This window comes from Cicer arietinum, chromosome 6 (assembly GCF_000331145.2).
Source record: "Cicer arietinum cultivar CDC Frontier isolate Library 1 chromosome 6, Cicar.CDCFrontier_v2.0, whole genome shotgun sequence".
Classification (NCBI taxonomy): Eukaryota; Viridiplantae; Streptophyta; class Magnoliopsida; order Fabales; family Fabaceae; genus Cicer; species Cicer arietinum.
Window position 1 is genome coordinate 21,329,283 of NC_021165.2, and position 27,961 is coordinate 21,357,243.

At 26.3% G+C, this 27,961-nt stretch overlaps 3 protein-coding genes and 2 pseudogenes across 3 annotated transcripts; all 5 read right to left on the reverse strand.

The window, feature by feature from the left end:
* Positions 1 to 3,693: 3,693 nt before the first annotated feature.
* On the reverse strand, positions 3,694 to 5,167 carry LOC101500133 (glucan endo-1,3-beta-glucosidase-like; annotated as a pseudogene).
* Positions 5,168 to 8,136: 2,969 nt separating this feature from the next.
* LOC101500460 (glucan endo-1,3-beta-glucosidase-like) lies at positions 8,137 to 10,179 on the reverse strand. The gene is made up of 2 exons (XM_027335216.1): positions 10,125 to 10,179; positions 8,137 to 9,080 (listed from the first exon to the last, which is right to left on the reverse strand). The coding sequence occupies exons 1-2, from the start codon at positions 10,177 to 10,179 to the stop codon at positions 8,137 to 8,139; spliced, it is 999 nt and encodes a 332-aa protein (XP_027191017.1).
* Positions 10,180 to 16,756: 6,577 nt separating this feature from the next.
* On the reverse strand, positions 16,757 to 17,802 carry LOC101509206 (glucan endo-1,3-beta-glucosidase-like). The gene is given in 2 exon segments (XM_027335265.2): positions 16,757 to 17,662; positions 17,664 to 17,802. Coding segments are annotated over 2 exon segments (834 nt in total). The 5' UTR covers positions 17,784 to 17,802; the 3' UTR covers positions 16,757 to 16,948.
* A 4,798-nt stretch (positions 17,803 to 22,600) lies between these two features.
* On the reverse strand, positions 22,601 to 24,780 carry LOC101500773 (glucan endo-1,3-beta-glucosidase-like; annotated as a pseudogene).
* An 861-nt stretch (positions 24,781 to 25,641) lies between these two features.
* On the reverse strand, positions 25,642 to 27,961 carry LOC101509535 (glucan endo-1,3-beta-glucosidase-like). Its single transcript, NM_001279135.1, is given in 2 exon segments — positions 25,642 to 26,714; positions 27,849 to 27,961. Coding segments are annotated over 2 exon segments (996 nt in total). The 5' UTR covers positions 27,910 to 27,961; the 3' UTR covers positions 25,642 to 25,779.

A 27,961-nucleotide genomic window follows, 5' to 3' on the forward strand; every position in this document is an offset into this window, starting at 1 on the left:
TTTTAACTTTTTTGGTGGTTAAACACATTTTATTCTACATGGTTAAACATTTTTCATACCATGTAATATTAAGAATGTACCATGCTTATCAACAAATTTCCACACTCCTCAACAAAATTTTATATGGCTATCCCTGCACAGTATACTAGAGTTCGTACGTAGTTCATGGTATTGTATATTGCTAGCCCTGCACATTAGCACAATAAAAGCATGATAAGGGCAAAGGGTATATCCAAACAGGCAAATTAAGCACAATAAAACCATGATAAACTTGCGAATCTTGAACTTAAACATTGAAGTGGGTGAAATTTTAAAATTTTAATAGATAAATAAAAAGTATAATAGCTGTAAATTTACAAAAATATATTATAGAGTAGTAGATTAAATATTGGTTTATATTTTTAATAATTAAAAATTAGTTGGAATTTATCTTAAAAATTTTATTTTATTTTATAATTATAGTAGTTATTTTTGTAATTCTTTTATAAATTATTCCCTCCGATTTTTTTTATCATAGAACTACATTATTCTTGGACATTAATGTGACTGATATGTTTTATAAATAATGTCTCAATATTGCAATAGAATCTAAACATTAATTGTCATCAGTTTTCAAATCATACTCTAAGAATAAATCATGCCAATAATCACCATGTATAACTTTTTTAGTGAATGTAATCTTTTTTTAAATAGTTATTTGTTAAAGAATCTTATTTCAATTGACAAATTCTCGATACTTGGATCTTTTAATTATTATGGAATGGTCTCTGGAACTCCATAAAAAAGATATAATAGTTATGTAAAATTAATATTTAAATATCTCTAACCTATACACCATAGACCTTGTATATTTTTTTTATTATCAATTAAACCCAAATTTGAAGTTTATTAGAATTAAAGTTTCAAATGCCTATCTAATTGGTTAATTATTGACTTTATTTAACTCGTGATTTGCTCGAGATAATATATAATTTTTTATTGTATGGGATATATGACTTAATGACACAAATCTTTTAATTTATATATCAATATTTTAGTTAACTAATAAGTAAATTGATACAATTTTTATATTTTTAATATTGAAATCAGGTTTTATATTATAGTCTAGGATAATTAATTAAAAAGAAAAATTATGCATATGTTTTTCTATAGAGGTAAAATTAAAAATAGTGAAATTATTATATCATAATTTTAGTTTGTTGAATGATTAGAGAAATTTTGTTTACAATTATGTTTTTGAAAATCAAAATTCGCATTATGATTTTTTTTCTAATTTTTCCGGAATATAAATTTTTCTAAAAAACTCAAACTGTGTTTTGTAAAACTTTTTTTTTAAATTTTTCGAACATGTTTATATACTTTAAAATCTTTTTTAAGTTTTTCGAAATACATACATGTATCTCAAAATATAATGTTTAAATTTTTTTTGGGTTATTTTTCCCACATTCATTCAACTCATTGTATTGCCCATGTGTGTTATTCTTCATTCTTTATCATGAATCCTAAAAAAACAAACATCATTTTTCACTAAGTATTTTCGTCAAAATAGCGAACTTGGTTGCTATTGGATCAAATTATCAACTTACACCAATAGTACAAGCTCCAGCTGTTGGGAACAAGGTGGGTGTTAGCTTTTAGTTGACAATGGAAAATGCTATTTATGGTGATTCTTGAGATGATTGCTAATAATAGTCTTTAATTTAAATATATTTATGTATCTAATACTAATATGTACATATACATTAACAATATGTAGGTAATTGTTTTAACTATTGTAGACTGGTTTTTTGATCGAGAATGTGTTACGGTCATTGATTGTCCTTATCCTTGTGATAATACCTGTCACCATATGATTTTCAGTTGAGTCAAAGTTCATCCATCATTATTAGTGGATGATTAGCTATTTGAGAATGTTGGGGCAAATCCTCTTTGTTCCTTAACACTTAACATCATATGTATTATTCAGCCGTAGGAGGGATCCAACTCATATCTATAGTTAGTGGATGATTAGCTATTTGAGAATGTTGGGGCAAATCCTCTTTGTTCCTTAACACTTAACATCATATGTATTATTCAGCCGTAGGAGGGATCCAACTCATATCTATAGTTAGATTGTTACTATTTGTAATATTTCAAATTTAGCTTGATTATAAAGATGTCTATCCAAACAATTAAGTAAAAAGGGGTAAGTTTATTGAGTATTTATGAGAATAACATAAATATATTATATAGAAATTTTATAATGAGATAAGCTAATACAAATCTATGAGTTGAGTTGAGTAGACAAAATGTATTTACTAAATTATTAGAGAATTCAAAAGTATTTTAATAGTATTCTAATTAAATACTTCAAAAATATATTTATAATAATGTTTTCATATACTTTTAGTTGAAATTTTCATATAAATAAAAAACTAGAAACAAATCGATGCATGATATAAATCTACATGTGAACCTTTCTTGCGGATTTTTCTTTCAAAACAATATTGATACGGATTTACCTACGGATTTTTATTCAAAACAATATTTCATACGTTTAGAATACATTCGCAGGAATGCTACTACAGACTTGTTCTGCATGAAAATTCGTAAGAAATACTTTAAGTATATAAAATGTATGTTTCGGATTTTATTTACTTTTCCTGTGGAATTATCCCCAGATATCTTACCTGCGGATATTGAATTCCAGAAAAGAAGTATCCACGAAAGTTTTACAAAAATGGTTCCTCAAGTAAATCCGCAGGTAAACGTGTTTCCTGCAGATTTTTAACTTAAAGCCACAGGAAAATTTGCATAATCTTAATTTCTAATAGTGAGTTTGACTATATATAATTTTCAAAAATCAAATAATATTCGGTATAATTTAATAAGATTTGAATCCTTCATGCTCAAGTGACTTCTAACCGTTACATGATCACCTCAACCATTCATGATTTAGATAAAATTATGCCAAGCTTGTTTGTTGGTTTTTTTTTTTTCTAACAATTCAAAATAATTTTTGGCATGAACAAATGTACCCTGTACTTGAGATATTGTGACACTAGCTAATTACTGCAACTTCTAATTATACTTTTTTCTTTTTAATTTTGAGTTTTTTATTTTTGTAAATCTTTGGTTTATTTTTTAATTGAGGGTTTTTATTTTTGAATTTTGTATTTTTTGTCTTCTGAATTTAATAATAATATAATGAAGATATAAATATTGCTATGAGTTATTTATTTAAAAAAAAATGCTAACATTGCTCATGTAGCTTGTCACCTCAACATTTTTTTCAAATGATTAACTTGTGTACTTTTTAAATGATAAATAATTGATTTGAGAATAAAAAAAGATACAAGTGTTACAATATATAAGATAAATGATTAAAAATATAATTTTATTTAAATATAATTTTTAAATTTATTGTATATGAATGAGTACGAACAACATGTGCACACATAACACACTTATTCATAGTATTTTAAATTGAAATCCTTTTGATATTTAGGTGATTTGTCAAGATTGAAAATACCAAAATGTTTTTCGGTTACAGCATTAGGTTTTTCTATCTTCAATAAACATGGCAAACAAGTAAGTATCAATAGTTCGACCAGACCTCTTAGGAGTCCCATTTCCACTCTTAACTCAATCAATTAAATTTTTTTAATACGTAGCACTATTTTCAATTGTAATCCCATCTCCACCTTGTGATAGTCATCCACTCTCAGACACCACAATTTGCAAATTGGATGCTCCAATCTTCTCAAGAGCAGCATAAATTGAATTTAACATAAAATCAAAGATTATTTTTTCCTTGTTGAGTAAAAAGAGCATAGTCAAGAGGAATATTTTGTTCATCGCCAATATAAGCAAAGCAAGGGTAAACATTTGCAAGAAGTGGTGACCCATTGTTTACTAAGAAGTTAATTACTGGTTGTATATATGACTTGTCATTGAAATCACCATCATTTGGTGGATAGGAATTAGCAATCAAAGTCATGTCTATTGCTATTGAAACTTTGATTTGTAAATTGGAAGATGAAATTGCATTTTGAATGTTTTGTAAGGCAGGGAGAATGTATTGGGTCTCATTGTCATTAGGATGGATTCATTACCAACAATGATGTACTTCATATTGACATATTGTATATAGTGTGTCACATATTTGTTGACCCAATTTGTGGCTTCATTGGCATTTGCAAGAGAAGGAAGGGTTTCTTTAGCCACATCAAGGATCAATTCTATGTTGGAAGCTCTAAGGGATGGGAGGGCTTCTTCATCTAGATAGTATATACGCATTTTTCCAATTCCTTTTGCTTTATATAAATCCACAACATCTTGCCTTGACGGTAGATTATCGCCTTTCACTCCATACCAAACTCCTATGGATTGTGCAACTGCATTATTTTTAATTAATTATAAGTCGTTCAATATATAATTATACTATTATATTATATATATGTATATGAATTTAATTTATATACGGTCTTATTAAATAATTTATGACGTTTAACATTTGGCATTCATCAAACCAAAAATTATGACAATGGAAGAAATGTATGATGAGAGTTTGGTGAAATTGACTTATAATAAAATATGCAAAATATTGATATTAAATATAGAAGAGAGAAAAGTGTAAATAAAATTGTATTGATAAAATAAAAGCAATTGTTAATTACAATAAGTGTGAGATTTATATATAGATTTCAAAATGACTACTACAATCAACTTCATTGTAACTAAAAATTAATTTGCGACTAAGATTAACTAATTCTAACAATTTATTTAATTTTATATAATGCAAGTTACACACAATCAATGTTGCGTGTTAAGAAATACAAGCTTCAAATGATATGTTACCATTGTTAGGATTGTGTATTAGAAATATTCAATTAGAACAATTTTTTTTAATCTTTTCATGATAAATTAACATTTGTAGTATCAACTTGTGTTCACAGTTTTTTAATTATCTGCGCCACTATTGTTTTATTGTTATGAATATCGCTAATACGTACTTTTTAAGGGTACTTGTGAAGAAATGTAAAGAGAAAAATTTTGTATTGATAAAAAAAATCAAAATTTACACTTTGAAAAAGTTAAATACCAATTCTTTATACATTTTCAATAATGAATTTTTATATTTAAATAACTAACAAGTTCTCCAAACCCTTGAAACATTTATCAGCATTTGTCTATTATTATTTAACAATTATTAACTATGATGTATCTTTTAATTTTATGGTGGTTAAACACATATTATTCTTTTATTCTACCTGGTTAAACATTTTTCATACCATGTAATATTAGAATGTACCATGCTTATCAACAAATTTCCACACTCCTCAACAAAATCATAGATGGCTAGCACTGCCCAATTGCACAATAAAAGCATGATAAGCGCAAGGGGTATATCCAATAAACTAGCACATTCAGCACAATAAAACTATGACAAGCAGTGGCGGATCTTCAACTTAAACATTGAAATGATCAAAATTTTAAAATTTTAATACATTAATAAAAAGTATAATATTGTATAATATGTTATTTTCGCATATTAGACTCGAATATACATCACGAGAACAATAATCCAACAATAAATTAATAATCCAATGATCGGTATACAAACAATAAAAAAATGGTAGACATTAAAGTAATTCTCTTAAAGATTGAATTGCTTCATAAATTATACCAAATATATATATATATATATATATATATATATATATATAAATAAATTAAGGACGCAAACTGTGATATCTTTTATTCCACATATTTAAATGCATAAGTTTAAAAAGAGGAAAATCCCAATACTCCATCCACCACACACATAATATTTATTATATTTTATTATTTCACACATATTAAAAAATAATAATAAATAAAAGACAGATAATTGTGATTTTATTAATTTATTTTTATTATTTATTAGAATATTTTTATTACTATAAATCCAAAATATAGAATAATAATTTAGAAATAATATAAATTAGAGTATAAAATTACAAAAATAAAATATAATTGTATTAAAAACTAAAAATGACAAACTTTTTGAAATAGTTTGTTTACGATAATTATTTTAGGAAAAAGGAAATATTATTTTGTGTTAATTGTAGACCTGTGAATTTTACAAGTCTATCAATTATTTGCCATAGCCCACAAGTTGGAGGGGCAAAAAAATTTCATAATTGAAAATGCCCCAAAAAGTAAGCCTCTAAAATTTTGTGGATTTAGTGGGCCTATAGGATGTTTAAAAAAAAAATCAACCGATAAAAAAGTTTCGATTTTTTCTGATAAAAAATTATTTACGATTTTTTTAAATTTTTTTATTTGAGAAAAAATTTTAAATTTTTTGAAAAAAAATTTTTTAAAATTTTCTACGAAAAAATATTTTTTAATTTTTTTGAGAAAAAAAACTTTCAAAATTATCAAAATATTGGAAATTTGTAAGCATCTGAGTCTCCTCCCTTAAATCCTATAAAATAATGGATCAGAATTTAAAAAAAATTATTTTGTTAATATTAATAACTTCATAAGAAGTTTTTTAAAGAGAATCTTAGAATTTGGTACTTTTTTGAGAGTTCTAGTTGATTCATAGCCATAAATGCTTACAAGAATGTTAATTAGCCACCAATAATGATGTATAGTTTAGCTACGTGAAGGAAACGTTCTCAATTACAACTTACATAATAGTCCAAAATTTGAAATTTGTTTTTGTTGTTATTTTGTGTCAGTCTATTGAACCAAAATGACTTCTTGCTAGGTTCATTTGAAATTGTAAGTCATTCGAACTCCAAAGTCCATATCACACTTCTTTGGGTTCAATATATCGCGTGATAAATAATTTAGGCATTTATTGAAAAACAATTTATTTATTTATTTGAAAATAATTTATTTATTTATTTGAAAAATAATTTATTTATTTGAATCTATATAATTGGAAGAATTAATCTCTAACTTTCAATTGAAGATATATTGAGCAATCAAACTTATTTGATACTTTTTCTTAGAGAAACTTTCCATTCACTTAAATGCGTATCTACCAAGTGTTTATACAAACTTAAAAATAAAACTTTAGTAATTTAAAATTTGATCGAGAGGTAAATAAAATCTGACAAAAAATTATTATAGTCATGATTTAAATTAGGATTTTCTATGATGATAAATATAAAATATTAGTTGTTATTTTTGTTAGTAAAAAAATTGAACCCACCGCATCTTTATCCCTTTTCTTCTATATTTCTCCCTTAAATTAAAACATTATTTGTTCAAGAATCTTGATTGAACTATATAAAGTTATAATTAAATGATATTTTTAACTTTTTTGCTATAATATATTAGGTAATATTAGGGAAAAAAATAACTACATAATCTAGAAAAAAATATTTGGTTTTTTTATACACTAAAAACGATATTTATTCAAATAATCGAATTTAAATTGTTTTGTTTTCGATTAATCGAAAACAAAACAATTTAAATTCGCTAAAAATAAAAAGAATGAATCTACTAGCAAATTAACAATATCCAAATTAACAATATAAAACAGCAAAATACATAAAAATGTAACAAAACTATATGATAAAATTGAAGTATAAAGAATACACATGTCTTATTAATTATCACATCCACGATATCAAAATCATTAATTAAATATACAATATATCTCAATTCTTGAAGAAAATTGGGTTTGTTTAGTCGTGAATAGGCTTTCTTGTAAATGTATTATCACACCAACAAACACACTCTTTTCTTTTTAACATTCAATTATTATTTGTACAAAAATAAATTAATTTTTTTTTTAGATAAATACATTGTTATAATATATGACCTATAAAAATTGGTAACACAGTTTTATGTCTATAATTAATATTGTTAACTTCATTCACTTGTAAAATGACATGGATAGTCAATCCAATCGTTGTTTGCATTATATCTTAATAATAATTTAAAGGTTTTAGCTAAAAGTAAAATATAACTTATAAGACTAAATTAGAAAAATAAAAAAAATTAAAAATTGTAAGTAGATACTGAACTAAGCTTAACGTGTTATAAAAAAAAAACAAATAAATAACTAAATTGTTACTTTAGTGAAACATAAAAAATCTTAATATATATTTTATTAAACTATATTTAAATACATGTATTTTCTAAAATATCAATTTAATTAATTGAAGCTATATTATATTTTTGTGATTTATCAGGAGTGAAGAGACCAAAATATTGTTCACTTGTTGCACCAGGCTTCATATTTTCATCAAACATAGCAAATAAATAAGTTTCAATAGATTGATTGGGCCTCATAGGAGTTCCAATCCCACTATTGACATGATTAATCAAATTAGTATAATATGCAGCAGCATTTTCAGTTGTGGCCCCTTCTCCACCTGCAGATGGCCATCCACTCTCAGACACAACTATTTGCAAATCGGATGCCCCAGTTTTCAAAATAGCAGCATATAATGCATCTAACATTGCATCAAATAGGTTTTGGTACCCAATATCAGTGTATCCTTGTTGAGTAAAAGTAGCATATTCAAGAGAAATGTCCTTTTGATCACTAATATAAGCAAAGTATGGATACACATTAGCAAGAAGTGGTGCTCCATTGGTCGATAAGAAGTTCACAATTGGAGTTATATATGGAATTGCATCAGGACTAAATTCTCCTTGTGATGGAGGGTAGGAACTTCCCAACAGGCTTAATTGTATAGCAGTTGAAATCTTAATTTGATTTTGTAAGTTGCCAAGTGCTCCATAAATGTTTTGCATTGCAGGAAGAATAAATTGTGATGTTGGGTCATTAGGACTTATTTCATTTCCAAGAATAATGTACCTAAATATGACATTATTAGCATAGTTTATTATATTGTTTTGGACCCAATTAGCTGCTGATGAAATATCATTGGCAATTGATTGTATCTCTTCATTAGGGACCCCAATGGCAAGTTCTATGTTGGACCCTCTAAGGGCCTCCAAGGTTGCTTGATTTGGATTATATATTCTCATTCTTGCAATGCCATTAGTTTTGAAAAGATCTATTACTTCCACAGCAGGAGGCAAGTTGTTTGCCACTATCCCATAACAAACTCCTACTGATTGTGCAGCTGTATTAAATTAAATTAATAATATGAGTTAAATAGGCTTACCATCTTTATCTTTATAAATTTCATACATTTTTATTTTGTTCCTTATAAAAAACGTAGGTTTTTATTCTTATAAAGTAGGAGATTTCAATTTTTTTTCTTGGCAAAAAAAAAAATCTTTATTTTTATTTCACCAAAATGTAAAATCAATAGATTTAGTTTTAGTGTTGTTAAAGATTCATAAACTAAGAATGTGTCTAATGGAAGGTCGTTTACTAATACGATTTAATTTATATACACAAAAAATGTACAGATTTTTTATAGTATCAACTAATTACAAATTAAAGATATTTGACTTTATTTATAACTACATGTAAAATCATGCCTATAAATTGTTATAATGTGTTGATATTATAAAAAAAATTTATAGTGACATATCACAATTAAACTTTTAATAATGTATAGAAAAAAGTAATTAAATAAAGACAAAATTTTGCTCTTTTTTTTTTAATATCAAATTCATAATTTAAAGGGATGAAAATCAAATATTTTCTTTACATGACAAGACAAAAAAAGTGTGGATATGTTATATTTTGAAAAATAGTGCCTTGTCATGTATAACATTATTTTAGTCGAAATATAAAATATCAACCACATTGTTTTATCTCTCTTCACATGTCCTTTTATATTTTTCTTATTTATTTCTCTTTTTGCAGAATTGACTACAAAAGAAGACATAAGAATTCAGTATATTACTAATATTTAAATCAAAATCAAATATACATCTCTAAATAGTTATATATTATTAAAAAAAGTTACGAGTTTAATTTTCACTTTCAATATAATAATCTTTGTAGTGAATAATTTAGAAACACTTCCTTACTCTGAGTCTTTAAAACTCAACTCATCTAAATTTTTTATTCAGTGAATAACAATTTGATGTCACACTATATATTTATCAAAATTGATTCTTTAAATGTTAGACTTTGGACAATCGCCCAAGTTATCACAAAAAAAAAAGTTGAACATACTATAATTAAATCAAAGATCAAACAAGAAGTGTACCTGCTTTAGAAGTCTCCAACCCAATAAGCACGAGAAGCAACAAAAAGACACCCATAAGAAAGGAAGTCATGAAACAAAAATATAGAAGGCACGGGTTTTTGATATATCGAAGTTTCTGTTTTATTCAAGTATACTCAACTCATCTATCTATATATAGATATTGTTATAGAACTACATTATTCTTGAACATTAATGTGAGTGATATGTTTTATAAATAATGTCTCAATATTACAATAAATCTAAACATTAATTGTCATCAGTTTTCAAACTCATAATATAAGAAGAAATCATGTCAATAATCACTATGTATAACTTTTTTTAGTGAATGTAATCTTTTTTTAAATAGTTATTTGTTAAAAAATCTTATTTCAATTAAATCAATATATGTGACACAAATTGCCGATACTTTGATCCTTTAATTATTAAGGAATGGTCTTGTAAGTGAGAAAAAAATGATATACTAGTTATGTAAAATTAATGTTTAAATATCTCTAACCTACACCATATCTTGTATACTTTTTATCAATTAAACCAAAATTTGAAGTTTATTAGAATTAAAGTTTCAAATGCATGTCTAATTGGTTAATTATTGGCTTTTTATAACTCCTGATATGCTCGAGATATTATAGAATTTTTTATTGTATGAGATATATGACTTAATGACACAAATCTTTTAATTTATATATCAATATTTTAGTTAACTAATAAGTAAATTGGAACAATTTTTAAATTTTTAATATTGAAATCATGTTTTATATCATAGTCTAGGCTACTTAATAAAAACAATTGTGCGTATGTTTTGATATCGAAATAAAATTATAAATAGTGAAATTATTATATCATAATTTTAGTTTGTTGAATGGTTAGATATATTTATACATAATTATGTATTTAAAATTCAAAATTTATATGATTCTTTTAAAGTTTTTTGAAATATAATTTTTTTAAAAAATTTAAATTTTATATTTTGCAATTTTTATTTTAAATTTTTCAAACACATTTGTGTACTGGGATATTTTTTAAAAGTTTTTTGGAATACAAACTAGTACTTTAAAACATAAAATTTAAATTATTTTGGCACCGCTTTCCCATGTTCATTCCGCTCATATTATTGTCCATGGGTGTTATTTTCATTCATTGATCATGAGTAAAAAAAAAAACCAACCATTTCTCACTTAACATTTCCATCGCAATAGCATACTTGATTGCTACCTGATCACCTCAACCATTCATATAAAATAAATGATTAAAAATATAATTATTTTTTTTAAATATGACTTTTAAATTTATTATATATGAATGAGTATAGGAAAATCTGAATTCGTCAAAACGGAACTCTAAAATTTAAACCCGTTAAAAAACATAGATAGGTATAAATTTGTCCTGATCATTCGAGTGTGATGGTGATGAAGTAAAATTCGTCCTTAGTTACCCACAATTAGAGCTGTCAATTTGACAAGCCCACTAAGTATTGGCCACAACTCACATGTTAGACGTACCAAAAAATATCATAGTTAAAAAGGCCGCAAAAAGAAATCCCCCAGAACTAAAAAAACCCCTAAATTTTTGTGGGCTTAGTATGACATATGGGCCCACTTTTTCTAAAAAAAATTAATTTTTTAATATTTTTTTTCCGAGAAATAACTTTTTTTTTTATTTTTTCCTTAAAAGTTTCGGATAAAAAATAATTTACAATTTTTTTTTTACTTTTTTGAGAAAAAAATGATTTAAAATTTTTAAGAGAAATAAATGTTTTTAATTTTTTTTTGTTGATATTTTTCCGAGAAAAATAAGTTTCGAAAATTTTTCAAGAAAAGAATCTCAAATTTTCGAGAAAAAAATTGTAAATAATTTTTTATTAGAAAATTTTAAGGGAAAAATTGAAAAATGTATTTCTTAAAAAAAACAAACTTTTTTTTTAAAAGTGTGTCCATAGGCCCCACTAAGACCACAAAATTTTAGAGGTTTTTGTGTTTTTAGATCTTTTTAACTATGAATTTTTTTGACATCTACAACATGTGGGTTGAGGCCAATAGTTAGTAGACTTGTAAAATTAACAACTCTACCCACAACAATCAAATCAAGTTTAGATCCAAAAAGAATAAACCTGAACTAATTGATTTGTCATGTACATCGGGTTTGTTCAAACCATTGTGCACCTTAGTATCATATAGCCAATCCACATCTATGTGCAAAAATGTATAAAATAAGTATAAGATCGATCATGTGTCTTTGGGTGAATATTTGATAAACTTAATTTTGTAAAATTGATTGGGTTAAAATGAAGTTTGGATGGATATGATTTATGTTTGAATGCTTTGATACTAAAAAACATAAATGTGTAAACTTTAATATAAAAAAATTATCCCGTGCAAAAATTACTCTTTTTTATCATTTCTAGTTAAATTGATACTTGAAAGCAAAATCTTTATTATTAAGTCGTGTATGAAAAAAAATCAATTATAATATTTTCCACTATGACATCAAACACAAACTAAAATATATAAGGGAAATTACATTAGTAAACAATATATAAATAATTTTTCATTTTCTTATTCATGATATAAATAGTAAAACACAAACAACAACTTGTGCACACATGACACACTTATTCATAGTATTTTAAATTATCATTTATAAGGATTAAAGAGACCAAAACATTTTTCGGTTTCAAACATTAGATTTTGTATCTTCATCAAACATGACAAACAAGTAAGTATCGTTCGATTTTTGATACCCATGATTATTGTTTCCTTGTTGAGTAAAAAAGAGCATAGTCAAGAGGATATTTTGTTCATCACCAATATAAGCAAAGTAAGGGTAAGCATTTGCAAGAAGTGGTGATCCATTGGTTACTAAGAAGTTAATTATTGGTTGTATATATGACTTGTCATTGAAATCACCGTCATTTGGTGGATTGGAAATAACAATTAAAGTCATTTATGTTGCTCTTGAAACTTTGATTTGTAAATTGGAAGATGAAATTGCATTTTGAATGTTTTGTAAGGTAGAGAGAATGTATTGGGCCTCATAGACATGATTTCATCTCCAAAAATGATGTACTTGATATTTACATCTTGTATATAGGGTGTCACATATTTGTTGATCCAACAAAATTGCTACCCGCATCCCTCACATTATTATCCACATCCCTATTTGTTTTTAAAAGAAAATATCCAAAATGCCCTTTTTTATTTATAACATTTTTTAACTTCATTTCTCTATTCATCACCATTTTTAACATCTCATAACTCACATATCACAAAATCACTGTACCTTATCAAACTTAACTCATAATCATTCAAAACTCACATCACTCACTCATAACTTACATCTCATTAGTTTTCGTCTTCACATTGTAGTTAAAGTGACCCAATAAGATATGTTTGTTATTTTGTTTTTGAGTTTGAGTTTTTTTTCTCTAAATCTGGGGATTGTATGTGAACTTAGTCCACATATGTTGTGACGTTACATGAACTGAATTCACGTGTGTTGAAAAAATATTTAAATCTCAGGATGTACGCAATCTTAATTCACGTGAAAGTATATGATTTAAGATTGCATAATTAATGAAGTTTAAATATTAAAACAACTATGTTAATTAACTCAGTCCATGTACGTTTACGTGAACTGAGTCCATATACGTTTAATAGAATTCAGTTTACGGAAGTTCACGTGCGTTTAATAAAATTCAATTTACATAAGCATAGGCGAACTCAGTTCACGTGAACTGAGTTAACGTAGCTATATTTGCATAATTCTGAAATTTTTGTGTTCCTTTCTTGATGTAGATAAATGGACCAAGGGGGAGACAAAAATGACGAAATGTATGAAGGTTTGGAACCTTTGAGTATATGGATGATGGTTTGAAACGTAATTTCTACGAAATGAATTATGGTGTTGAACCTGAAATTGAAGATGCTATGTACAACGGAGGTGAACCTGTTATGTTTGATTTGACTGGTGTGTTTAGCATCAACATGATGTTTGATACGCGAGATAATTTATTGAAATGAGCTAGAAATATTGGAAGGGAAAATAAAATTGTCGTTGTCATTTTTAGATCTAAAACTGCGACAGCACAACCAAGAACAAAGACAAAATTAATTATTGGTTGTGAAAGAAACGGTAAATATAGACATTGGAGGAATCCTAAACCTACAAGGAGTACTTGGAGTAGAAAATGTGAATGCCCATTTAGATTGAGAGGAACACCGTCAAGTGTTAGTGAGAGATGGTATATGCATGTAATATGTGGTGTACATAACCACGAATTGGTCAAAAACCTGATTGGTCATGCTTTCTTAGGCCGATTGTCTCAGGAAAAGAAAGTTGTACTTGGTGATATGACGAAGAACGTGATCAAACCAAGAAACATGTTGATGACACTAAAGGATCATAATGTTAAAAGTTTGACGACAATAAAATAAGTTTACAATGCACGTCAAGCATATCGTTCGTCCCTTAGAGGTAATAGAATATAAATGTAACATTTTTTGACATTGATGGAACGTGACAAATACGCCTATCGATATAGGAAGGTAGAAGGTTTAAATGAGTTGATGGACATATTTTGGCTCGTCTAGACGCTATCACTCTTGTAAATAATTTTCACATGATATTGATTATGGATAACACATACAAGACATGTAGGTATCGAATTCCATTACTTGAAATTATTGGTGTTACATCTACTGAAATAATATTTTATGTAGGATTTGCATATCTACAGTCTAAATGTGTCGATAATTTCATGTGGACACTACAAATATTGAAAAAACATATTACATGTGGTGAAGTTGAAGTAATCGCTATTGATAGAGACCTTACTTTGATGAACACGGTTCAATATGTTTTTCCAAAAACAGTCAATTTATTACGTTTGTTTCATGTATGCAAAAATATCAAAGCAAAATGCAAGATACTATTTTTCCAAAAAAAGAAGCAGGTGCAAATAATGGAGGCATGTGAGGCTCTTGTTTACAATTATAATGAGACTCAATACTACATGAACTTGGCTATCTTTGAATGAATTTGTAGTAGCTCTTCTATCTTTAATGATTATGTAGATGACCAGTGGTTAATTTCTCACAAGAAAAGATTTGTTGAGACGTGAACAAATAAAGTTATGAACTTTGGGAACACCACAAACAAAGGGTTGAGTCGGCACACTGTAGTTTGAAAAAAATGTTACAAGACATCATTGGTGATATATGTAGTGTTTGGGAAACCATCAATTGCATGATTGTATTACAACACAGTGAGATAATAGCATCATTTGAAAAAAACAGAATTCAAAAGGTTCATCGACATAGTAACAAATTGTACGCCAATTTGCATGGTGTTGTGTCCAAAGTGCAATAGATCACATTGCGACAGAGTTTGATTGCATGGAGTATGTAGGTTTAGATAAGTTTGATTGTCATTGCATAGTTAGGAGAACACATAGTCTACCAAGTCCATTTGAAATAGCCAGATATCATATGATCACTGTTCCATTACGTTAGATGCTATTCATATTTGGTGGATTAAATTAACTTTTCAAGATGATGGATCGGGTAAACCTTCAAAATTTCCTGTGAAACATAAAATATATGTGATAGAGAAAAAATTTGAAGAACTTGATGTACCTGACAAAATTGTACGTAAAGGTTTGATGAACTTGAAATTTATTTTTCTCAAAAAATTGTGAGAAAATTTAAATAAAAAAACTCAAAAAAATCATTCTTTTTAATTAAAAAAATTTCGAAAAAAAGTTGTAAATTATTTTTTATCGTAAAAAAATCAAAATTTTGTTATCGGAAAATTTTAAGGAAAAAATCAAAAAAATTATTTCTTGAAAAATAAATAAATAAAAATATTGTCAATTTTTTTAAAAAAATCAACTTTTTTTATTAAAAAAAAAGTGTTTCCATAGCCACAAAATTTTAGTGGCTTTTGTTTTTTGGGGCTTTTACAACTATGGATTTTGTTGACCCCTCCAACATGTGGGTTGAGACATATAATTAGTGGATTTGTCAAATTAAAAGCTCTACCCACAACTATCAAATCAAGTTTAGATCCAAAAAGAATAAACCTAAACTAATTGATTTATCATGAATATCGGGTTCGTTCAAATCATTGTGCACCTTAGTATCATAGAGCCAATCCACATATATGTGCAATAAACTGCATAAGATCGATTATTTGTTGACCCCTCCAACATGTGGGTTGAGACATATAATTAGTGGATTTGTCAAATTAAAAGCTCTACCCACAACTATCAAATCAAGTTTAGATCCAAAAAGAATAAACCTAAACTAATTGATTTATCATGAATATCGGGTTCGTTCAAATCATTGTGCACCTTAGTATCATAAGCCAATCCACATAAATGTGCAATAAACTGCATAAGATCGATTATTTGTCTTTGGGTGAACTTCTGATAAACTTGATTTTGTAAAATTGATTTGGTTAAAATAAAGTTTGGAGGAATGTGATTTATGTTTGAATGCTTTGATACTAAAAAAAAAATGAGATGTAAACCTTAATGAAAATATTTTTATCCCGCACAAAAATTAATTTATTTTATTTTATTATTTCTAGTCAAATTGATATTTGGAAATAAAATCTTCACTATTAAGTCATGGATGAGACACAATCATTTATAATATATTCCAATATGACATCAAACACAAACTAAAATACATAAGGGAAATTACACAAGTAAACAATATATAAATAAATTTTCATTTTCTTAATTCATTATATAAATAGTAAAACACAAACAACAACGTGTGCACACATGACACACTTATTCATAGTATTTTAAATTATCAATTTTTTCAATTGAATCCTATTTGATATTTGGGTGATTTATAAGGATTAAAGAGACCAAAATGTTTTTCGGTTTCAACATTAGGTTTTTGATCTTCATCAAACATGGCAAACAAATAAGTATCAATAGTTTGACCTGTCCTCTTAGGAGTCCCATTCCCACTCTTAACATGATCAATTAAATTTTTATAATACGTAGCACTATTTTCAATTGTGGCCCCATCTCCACCTTGTGATGGCCATCCACTCTCAGACACAACAATTTGCAAATTGGACGCTCCAATCTTCTCAAGAGCCGCATAAATTGAATCTAACATAGCATCAACGAGGTTTTGATACCCAAGATTATTGTTTCCTTGTTGAGTAAAAAGAGCATATACAAGAGGAATATTTTTTTCATCACCAATATAAGCAAAGTAAGGGTAAACATTTGCAAGAAGTGGTGACCCATTGTTTACTAAGAAGTTAATTATTGGTTGTATATATGACTTGTCATTGAAATCACCATCATTTGGTGGATAGGAATTAGCAATCAAAGTCATGTCTATTGCTATTGAAACTTTGATTTGTAAATTGGAAGATGAAATTGCATTTTGAATGTTTTGTAAGGCATGGAAAATGTATTGGGCCTCATTGTCATCAGGATGGATTTCATTACCAACAATGATGTACTTCATATTGACATATTGTATATAGTGTGTCACATATTTGTTGACCCAATTTTGTGGCTTCATTGGCATTTGCAAGAGAAGGAAGGGTTTCTTTAGCCACATCAAGGATCAATTCTATGTTGGAACCTCTAAGGGCTTGGAGGACTTCTTCATCTAGATAGTATTTACGCATTTTTCCAATTCCTTTTGATTTATATAAATCCACAACATCTTGCCTTGATGGTAGATTGTCGCTTTTCATTCCATAGCAAACTCCTATGGATTGTGCAACTGCTTTTTTTTTTAATTAATTATACCATTATATATATATATATATATATATATATATATATATATATATATATACGGTTTTATTAAATAATTTATAATGTTTAATTTTTGTCGTAACAATTTTTAAAATAGCATAAATAGTTGGTCATCGATGATTATTTAAATTTTTTTACACTAATAATTATAAATAATAATAAATCAAATAATCCTTCATAAGTTCTTTACACCGAAAGTAATTATTTAAAATATTGTCGGACACTAAATATGAACAACTCTATTTATTGAATTTTAAATTGTGATTTATACATTGTCGGAGTCTAATCACTTTTAATGTCTTATTGATTAAATCATGTGTTTCTTTTTGGTCTAGTTGTTAATAAATAATTACGGGTGCGTGATATTGTAGGTAGAATTATCCTTTGAAAATAGTATATTTTTTATAAAAACATTAAAAATAAAAAAGTAGGTTAACTTCTTGAATTTTATTTGTTATCGCATATTAACATCCTTTTTTATTTTTAAAGTAAAAGAGACTTTAGACAGTACAAGACCAACTTATTATTTATTAGAGGTTAAAAGAAACTCTAAAGTAAGACTTTTACAAACAAAATTGAGATATTTTAATGTTAATAATAATATTTTATAATAATTTTATTTAAATTTTATATTTCTTATATTTGAGATGTAAATTTTTTTTATTATGTCAAGTGATGTATTTTTTTATACTCGTGATGTCTTTTAGTTGTTAAACTTAAATGTTTCTTTAACTTTTATTAATCCTAAATATATTTAAAATTAGACAAATAAAAAATAAGTTAACAAATGGAAAAAAATAAAAACAAAGAGAAACAAAATTAATATTACTAAATGAAAAGTAAAAACAAAAGACGTTTTAATAAGTGTGAAATAAATAAAGGCTAACATTAATATGAATACTTAATATTTAATTAAAAAAATTGCAAAATTGCCATTACTATAAGAGTTAAATTTTCTATTTAGGGGAAGAGCTATATACATGTAAACTTTAATCCAATGGTCAGTATATTATATGTAAAATAATTAAGGATGCAAACTGTGATATCTTAATTTATTCCACCTCCTAGTCAATATTTATATTGCATAAGATTAAGAAGAGGCAAATCTCAATACTCAATTCCGCCACACACATAATATTTATTGTATTTAATTATTTTACATATAATAAAAAATAATAATAAATAAAAGACAGATAATTGTGATTTTATTAATTTATTTTTATCATTTATTAGAATATTTTTATTACTGTAAATGCAAAATATAGAATAATATATTAGAAATAATATAAATTATATTAATTAGAGTATAGAATTATAAAAAAAAATTAAAAATATGTATTAAAAATTAAAAATAACAAACTTTTTGAAATAGTTTTTTTTTATGATAATTATATTAGGACAAAGGAAATATTATTTTGTATTAATTGTAGGGTGATCCTGTATTAAGAAAGACTTTTAGCCCCGTCAATCACTCAAGTAGGGAGAGTTAATGCTATGTTTTTTAGTTCAACCATATTTTTGTAGTACATATTGTTGATTCATAGCCATATATGCTTACAAGAATGTTAATTAGCCTCCACTAATGGTGTATACTAGTCAGCTAGTTTAGCTACGTGAAGGAAACGTTCTCAATTATAACTTACATAGTACGTCCAAATTTTGAAATTTGTTTTTGTTGTTATTTTGTGTCAAGTCTATTGAACCAAAATGACTCCTTGTTAGGTTCATTTGAATTTGTAAGAAAGTCCATATCACACTTCTTTGGGATCAATATATTGCGTGATAAATAATTTAGGAATTTATTGAAAAATCATTCATTTATTTATTTGAAAAATTATTCATTTATTTGAATCTATATACTTTGAAGAATTAATCTCTCACTTTCAATTGAAGATATATTGATCAATCAAACTTATTTGATATTTTTTTTTAGAGAAACTTTCTATTCACTTAATTGCGTATCCACCAACTAGTTTATACAAACTTAAATATGGCGGACCTATTCAAAGAAACTTATAGTCTTCATATATATATATATATATATATATATATATATATATAGAAATTAAGATTTTTCAAATCAAATCAATAATTTCATCAGAAAAAATACCGATTAATTTAATAGTCTAATTGTGTAATTCATGAATTATTGATTTTTTATTTTGATTTTAACCTTTATGAAAGTAAGACGTTATTAAGATTTAAATTTGATTTTAACTGTGATTCTGAATTATTAAAGTCTTATTTTATTTTAAAAAAATAAGACTTTAGTAATTTAGAATTCGATAGAGAGGTAAATAAAGTTTGACAAAAACTTGTTTCATTCATGATTTAAATTTGAATTCTCCGTAATGATTCGTCCTTAATTAACAATTTTAACTCAATTATTTGATTTTTCTGAATTTTTCTAATATAAAATATTAGTTGTTATTTTTGTTAATAATAAAATATGCAAACTATTGATATTAAATATAGAAGACAGAAAAGTGTAAAAAAAATTATATTGATAGAATAAAAAAAAATTGTTAACTACAATAAGTGTGAGATTTATATATAGATTTTAAAATGACTACTACAATCAACTTAATTGTAACTAATAATTAATTTGCGATTAACATTAACTAATTCTAACAATTTATTTGATTTTATCTAATGCAAGTTACACACAATCAATGTGGCATGTTAAGAAAGACAAGTTTCAAATGATATGTTACCATTGTTGGGATTGTGTATTTGAAATATTCAATTAGGACAATTTTTTTATCTTTTCATGATAAATTGACATTTGTAGTATCAGCTTGTATTCACAATTTTTTAATTATATGAGCCAACTATTATTGTATTGTTATGAATATCGCTAACAAGTACTTTAAAGGTACTTGTGAAGAAATGTAAAGAGGAGAATTTTATATTGAAAAAAAGAATCAAAATTTAAACTTTGCAAAAGTTAAATACCAATTTTTTTATACATTTTCAATAATGAATTTTTATATTTAAATTACTAACAAGTGCCCTAAACCCTTGAAACATTTATTAACATTTGTCTATTATTATTTAACAATTATTAACTGTGTTATCTTTTAATTTTATGGTGATTAAACACATTTTATTCTTTTATTCTACATGGTTCATGGTATCGTACGTAGTTCATGGTATCGTAAATGGCTGCACATTCGCACAATAAAAGCATGATAAAGGCAAGAGGTATATCCAAATAGACAAATTCAATACGACAGAACCATAACAAGTGTGGCGAATCTTGAATTTAAACAATGAAGTGGTCAAAAATTTAAAATTTTAATAAATAAATAAGTATAATATTGTATTGCATATAAGATTTTTAAGTTGTAAATTTATAAAATATATTGGAGAGAGATAGTATATCAAATTTTGATTTATATATTTAATAATTAAAAATTAGTTGGAATTTATCTTGAAAATTTTATTTTATTTTATTTTATAATTATAGTAGTTTTTTTTGTAATTCTTTTATAAATTATTCCTTCCGATTTTTTATCATAGACATCTTAATTATAAGTTGATCACAAAAATTTATGTATTTGGTTCAGAGTTGTCGTAAAGATTTTGGAGACCTTGTTCTAATATTAAAAATTGAGTCTAATAAAAAAATAATACAACTTTAATAATTAAAAAAATTGGTAAAATAAATTTTAGTCCATATACAAATATCAATCTAAATTATGCAATGAAGATCTACCCATAACAATTAGGTTAATTCCTGTAACAAGAAAAGATGCACAGATAATATGTCAACTTCACATGTTAGACTCAAATGTACATCTCGAGAACAATAATCCAACAACCACAATTTAACTTATAAAAATAATTCTACTCATAGAATACACCGATTATAAATTCCAAAATTATAACGAGATACACCACAATATCTATATTAATTAGTATATTTATTAACATATATTATGTTTAGTCGAAATTCATCACCTATTAATATATATTAAACTACAATTATCTTCGTATAAGAAATAAGCAGAATGGGGCTTCTGCGTTCTCATCGGACATAGGTTCATTAGACTAATCCTATATTCTCGAGAAAAAAACGTCTTAGAATGTATACTAGATTATCCTTCAACAATAACTTGTAAGGCATGTTCCGAACATCTCTTGTGTGTATGTATTATCAATGAAACTCATTTTACACCAACTATTAACAGTGAATAGGGTTTCTTCATTATCCGTGAAACTCATTTCACATCAACAAAAGCTCTATTTTCCCTATAACATTCACTTATTATTTGTATAAAAATCAATTAATTTCTTCTTTTATAAATATATTGTTACAAGATAAATCAATTTTTCTACAACAATTTATACAGTCAATCCAACGTGTTGTTTGAATTATATCTTAATAATAATTTAATAAAATTGTCAAATGGACTACATGCATAGTTTAATATAATTTAAAAGTTAACAGTGAAAGTAAAATATCACTTAAAAGACTAAATTAGAAAAATAAAAAATTAAAAGATCTATGTAGATACTGAACTAAACTTAAAGAACGTAAATGTTACAAAAAAACAAATAAATGACTAAATTGTTACTTTAGTGAAACAAAAAAAAAATCTTAATATATATTTTGTTAAATTATATTTAAATACATATCTTTTCTAAAATATCAATTTAATTAATTGAAAGCTATATTGTATTATTGTGATCTGTCAAGAGTGAATAGACCAAAATACTGTTTACTTGTTGCACCAAATTTTTGATTTTCATCAAACATAGCAAACAAATAAGTCTCAATAAGTCCACCAAACCTCATAGGAGTTCCATTACCACTATTATATGATTAATCAAATTAGTATAATATGTAGCAGCATTTTTAGTTGTGGCACCTTCTCCACCTGCAGATGGTCATCCACTCTCAGACACAACTATTTGGAAATTGGATGTCCCAACTTTCAAACCAGCAGCATATAATGCATCTAACATTGCATCAAATAGGTTTTGGTACCCCAATATCACTGGTTCCTTGTTGAGTAAAAAGAGTATATTCAAGAGTAATGTCCTCTTCATTACCAATATAAGCAAAATATGGATACACATTAGCAAGAAGTGGTGCTCCGTTGGTCACTAAGAAGTTAACTATTGGAGTTAAATATGGAATTGCATCATGACTAAATTCTCCATGTGATGGAAGGTAGGAATTTCCCAATAGGCTTAATTGTATAGTGTTTGAAATCTTAATTTGATTTTGTAAGTTGCCAAGTGTTGCATAAATGTTATGCATTGCAGAGAGAACAAATTGTGATGTTGGGTCATTATGATTTATTTCATTTCCGACAACAATGTACTTAAATATGACATCATTATAGCGTAGTTTATTATATTGTTTTGGATCCAACTAACTGCTGATGAAACATCATTGACAATTGATTGGATGTCTTCATTCAGACCCCAATGGCAAGTTCTATGATGGACCCTCTAAGGGCCTCCAAGATTATTTGATTTGGATTATATATTCTCATTCTTGCAATGCCATTTGTTTTGGAAAAGATCTATTACTTCCACAGCAAGAGGTAAGTTGTTTGCCACTATCTCATTACAGACTCCTATTGATTGTGCAGCTGCATTAAATTAAAATTAATAATATGAGTTAAATATGCTTATCATCTTTATCTTTATAAATTTGATGCATTTTTTATTTTGTTCCTTATAAAATTTTAGGTTTTTAATCTTATAAAAGTAGGAGATTTTAATTTTTGTCTTGGCAAAATAAATTCTTCATTTATACTTCACCAAAATCTAAAATCAATAGATTTAGTTTTACTGTTGTGAAAGATTCATAAATTAAGAATTCGTAAATCGTCGTTTATTGTTGTGAAAGATTCATAAATTAAGATTTTTTAAATCTAACCAATAATTTTACTAGAAAAAATATCGGTTAGTTTAATAGTTTAATTGTAATTCATGAATCTTGATTTCTTATTCAGATTCTGAATTACTAAAGTCTCATTTTATTTTTTAAAAAATAAGACTTTAATAATTCAGAATTCCGTAGAGGTAAATAAAGTTTGACATAAAATTATTTTAGTCATATATTAAACTCGAGTTCTTGAGAATGATTCGTATTTAACTAAAATTAATTAACTATTTAACTCAATTTCTTGATTTTTCTTTATTATTCTAACAAAAAATATTAGTTGTTTTTTTGTTAGTAAAAAAGTTGAATCTGCATCATCTTTATCACTTTTCCTCTATATTTCTCCCTTAAATTAAACCATTATTTAGTGATGAATCTTGATTGAACTGTATAAAGATATAATTAAATAATATTTTTAACTTTTTTTGCAATAATATATTAGGTAATATTAAGGGAAAAATAACTACATAATCTAGAACAAACATTTTTTTTTATATTGAAAACGACATTAATTCAAATAAATAGAAATAACATCGATCAAAAATAAAAATAATTCAAATTCGTTAAAAAGAAAAAGAATAAATTTGCCATCAAACTAAGAATATCCAAATTAACAATATAAAACAGCAACAAAACGACCAAATCATTAATTAAATATACATTATATTAAATTTGGTTTGTCAAATTATAACTAAACTAAACGCCTCAACAAAACGACTAAATCTTAAGAGTCATTTTATTCAGTTGGTGCAACAGCTATTAACAGCCGGTAAACGACTAGATCCCAGCTCGTTGTTCCATCATCAAAACAACCCACTTCTATAGTGTATTAGGTCTTCATGCTTTTTTTATGTCATCTTATGGTGATTTATGTGGATCGGTTGTATGGAGATTAAAAGAAAATCATTTTTACCAAAATAAACAAAACCTTCTATATACCATAATCCTTTAATCTCTCTCATTTGGGATAACATCAAACAAAAAAATTATGACAATATAAGAAATGTATGATGAGAGTTTGTTGAAATTGACTTATAATAGAATATCCAAAATATTGATATTAAATATAGAAGGGAGAAAAATATAAATAAAATTGCATTGATAGAATAAAAGAAAATTGTTAATTATAATGTTATTTATATATAGATTTCAAAATGACTATTACAATCAAATTGCAAATAATCTAATTAATTTGCTACTGACATTAACTAACAATTTATTTGATTTTATCTAATGCAAGTTACACAAAATCAATGTGGCCCGTTAAGAAAGACGGCTTCAAATGATCATGTTGACCATTGTTAGAATTGTGTATTAAAATATTCAATTAGAACAATTTTTTGATTTTTTTCAGGATAAATTGACATTTGACAATTTGTAGCTTCGGCTTGTGTTCAATTTTTTTTAATTATCTGAGCCACTATTATTTTATTGTTATGAATATCGTTAACAAATACTTTAAAGATATTTGTTAAGAAATGTAAAGAGAAAAATTTTGTATTGAAAAAAAATAAAATTAAAATTTTGAAAATATTAAATACAAAAAAAAAATTATACATTTTCAATAAAAATTATTATATTTAAATTACTAACAAGTGCGCCAAACCCTTGAAGCACTTATTAACTTATTAGCATTTGTCTATTATTATTTAAAGAGTATTAACTTTGTTGTATATTTTAATTTTATAGTGGTTAAACACATTTCATTCTTTTTATGTTTCTGCCATGTAATATTAGAATGTACCACACTCCTCAACCAATTTCCGCACTCCTCAACAAACTCCCTTTAAACAATTAATAAAGTGGTAGACAAAGCATGCACGTGTGAGTATACAATACATATCATTATTCATTGATGCAAACATCTAAAAGTAACCAAAAGGGCACAATGTACCCTTAGTTATTGGCTATTGCAAGTTACATCAAGTTTATTATTATACATAATCACCTCTCGATATTTCTTAATTGAAATTAAGTTGATATTTAGGTGATTTGTCAGGATTAAAGAGACCAAAATATCGTTCGGTTTCAGGATCTGTCTTCAGATTTTCATCAAACATAGCAAAAAGATAAGTTTCAATAGGTCCATTAGGCCTCTTTGGTGTCCCACCCTTAGCATGCTTAATCAAGTTTCCATAATAAGTTTGTGCGTTTCCAACACTAGCTCCAGTTCCACCTTGAGATGGCCACCCACTTTCAGACACAACAATCTTCACATTAGAACCTCCTACTTTCTCAAGAGCAGCATAAATTGAATCCAATATTGCATCAAACAAGTTTTGGTACCCAACTTCATTATTTCCTTGTTTAGTAAACAGAGCATAGTCAAGACCAATGCTTTGTTGGTTATTAACATATGAAAAATAAGGGTACACATTTGCAAGAAGTGGTGAACCGTTGCTAACTAAAAAGTTAACAATAGGTTTTATGTAACCACTTGCAGCGTCGCTAAAAACACCGTCGTTTGGTGGGTAAGATTTTCCGATTAGTGTCGTGTCGATTGCGGTAGACACTTTGATTTGTCCTAAATTGGCTGAAGATATTGCGTTTTGAATGTTTTGTAATGCTGGAAGAACTGAATTGGCTTCAGGTGAATCTGGATGAATTTCGTTACCAACCGAAATATATTTGATTTTGACATTTGGAGAATAGGCTTTTACGTACTTGTTGACCCAATCAGTGGCGGATTGGGCATTTGTAAGAGAATTGAGGGCATCATTTGAGACACCTAGGATTACTTCTATGTTTGAATCTTTGAGAGCTTGAAGTGCTCCTTCATCTGGATTGTATAGACGGATTTTACCAATTCCTTTTGATTTGTATAAATCCACCACTGCTTGTTTTGTTGGTAGATTATTTCCATTTGCTCCATAACAAACACCAACAGATTGTGCACCTGCATGTTTAATATATATTCATGTTAACAATTGAACCAATTACCAAATGTAATCAAGGGATTATGAGAGCAATTGAAGAGTAATTAATTATAGCATGTTGATAAATTATAATATTAAAATTACTTTTTTTATGTGTAAAAAGATTTATATAATTATTTGACTTAACTGATAAATGTGAATATTATATCTCGAATTTGAATATTAGATCTCACATGCGAGTTTATTTATATTTTTTTATAAGAAAAAAATAATTATATAATTAACGGAGAGGTGCTTACATAGAAACTAATCACTAACCTCAACTAGGATTTATTAGGAATAGCTTATTGACAAAGAAACTTTCAACTAGGATTTATTAGGAATAGCTTATTGACAAAGAAACTTTGAACATAAGCTCAAGTCTACTCGAGTCAAAGACTTGGACTATGCAAGCAAAATGTTCAACCATACGTTTCAACTTGTGTTGGAGTGAAAAGACATGCATATTTTTATAGGTTAAATATTATTTTTATTTGATTATATATTTAATTTTAAGTAATAATTTGATCATTTATGTTTTAAAATATCGACAATTTTATCATTGTTTTAGAGAAACTCAAAAAATTCATCAAAATCTTCAAACAAAACTCATAAAGTTCATTATCAATTTCAAGAAAAATTAATATATTCATCAAATTCGTAAATCAAATTCATAACTCAAATATTCAAATAAATTCATCTCTAAGAACAACAACAACACCACCAAATCCATCAAAATTATTTTCTTTATTTGATGAATTTGATGTTGTTAGAGATGAAAATATGAGTTTACTTGAATATTTGAGTTAGAAATTTAATAAACATATGAATATATCTCTTAGTAGATATTCAAATCTGACTTCACTATGTTGTAGAAATTTAGCCACTTTCACTATACTCAATCCCATTAGTATTTACAAAACATTCTTATTGACAAAAGAAAAAAAGTGAAGAATTAAAAGAGAATTTCAATGGTTATGTCAATTATAATATCTTTTGGTAGCTAAAGTCATATTAGTAAATTAAAATAGCAAAAAGAGAAAGAATGAGAGCCATGCATAAAGAAAATGACATGAAACATCAATATCACTAATTAGAGAGACAAGGAAATAGACCCGTAAATTCGAATGCAGTGGAAGATAATAATACTCCAACAAGCATCAATATGATAGACATGGCTATGTTGGTTCTTGATTTTTATGAAAACTATAAGCTAAATCAACTCTCG

Excerpts from the sequence above, each read along its gene's own strand:
- LOC101500460 (XM_027335216.1), bottom strand. The coding sequence starts at position 10,179 with ATGGGTGTCTTTTTGTTGCTTCTCGTGCTTATTGGGTTGGAGACTTCT. Across the intron at positions 9,081-10,124 it reads GTTGGAGACTTCTAAAGCAG|CTGCACAATCAGTAGGAGTT; the intron begins GTACACTTCTTG and ends AATTTAATACAG.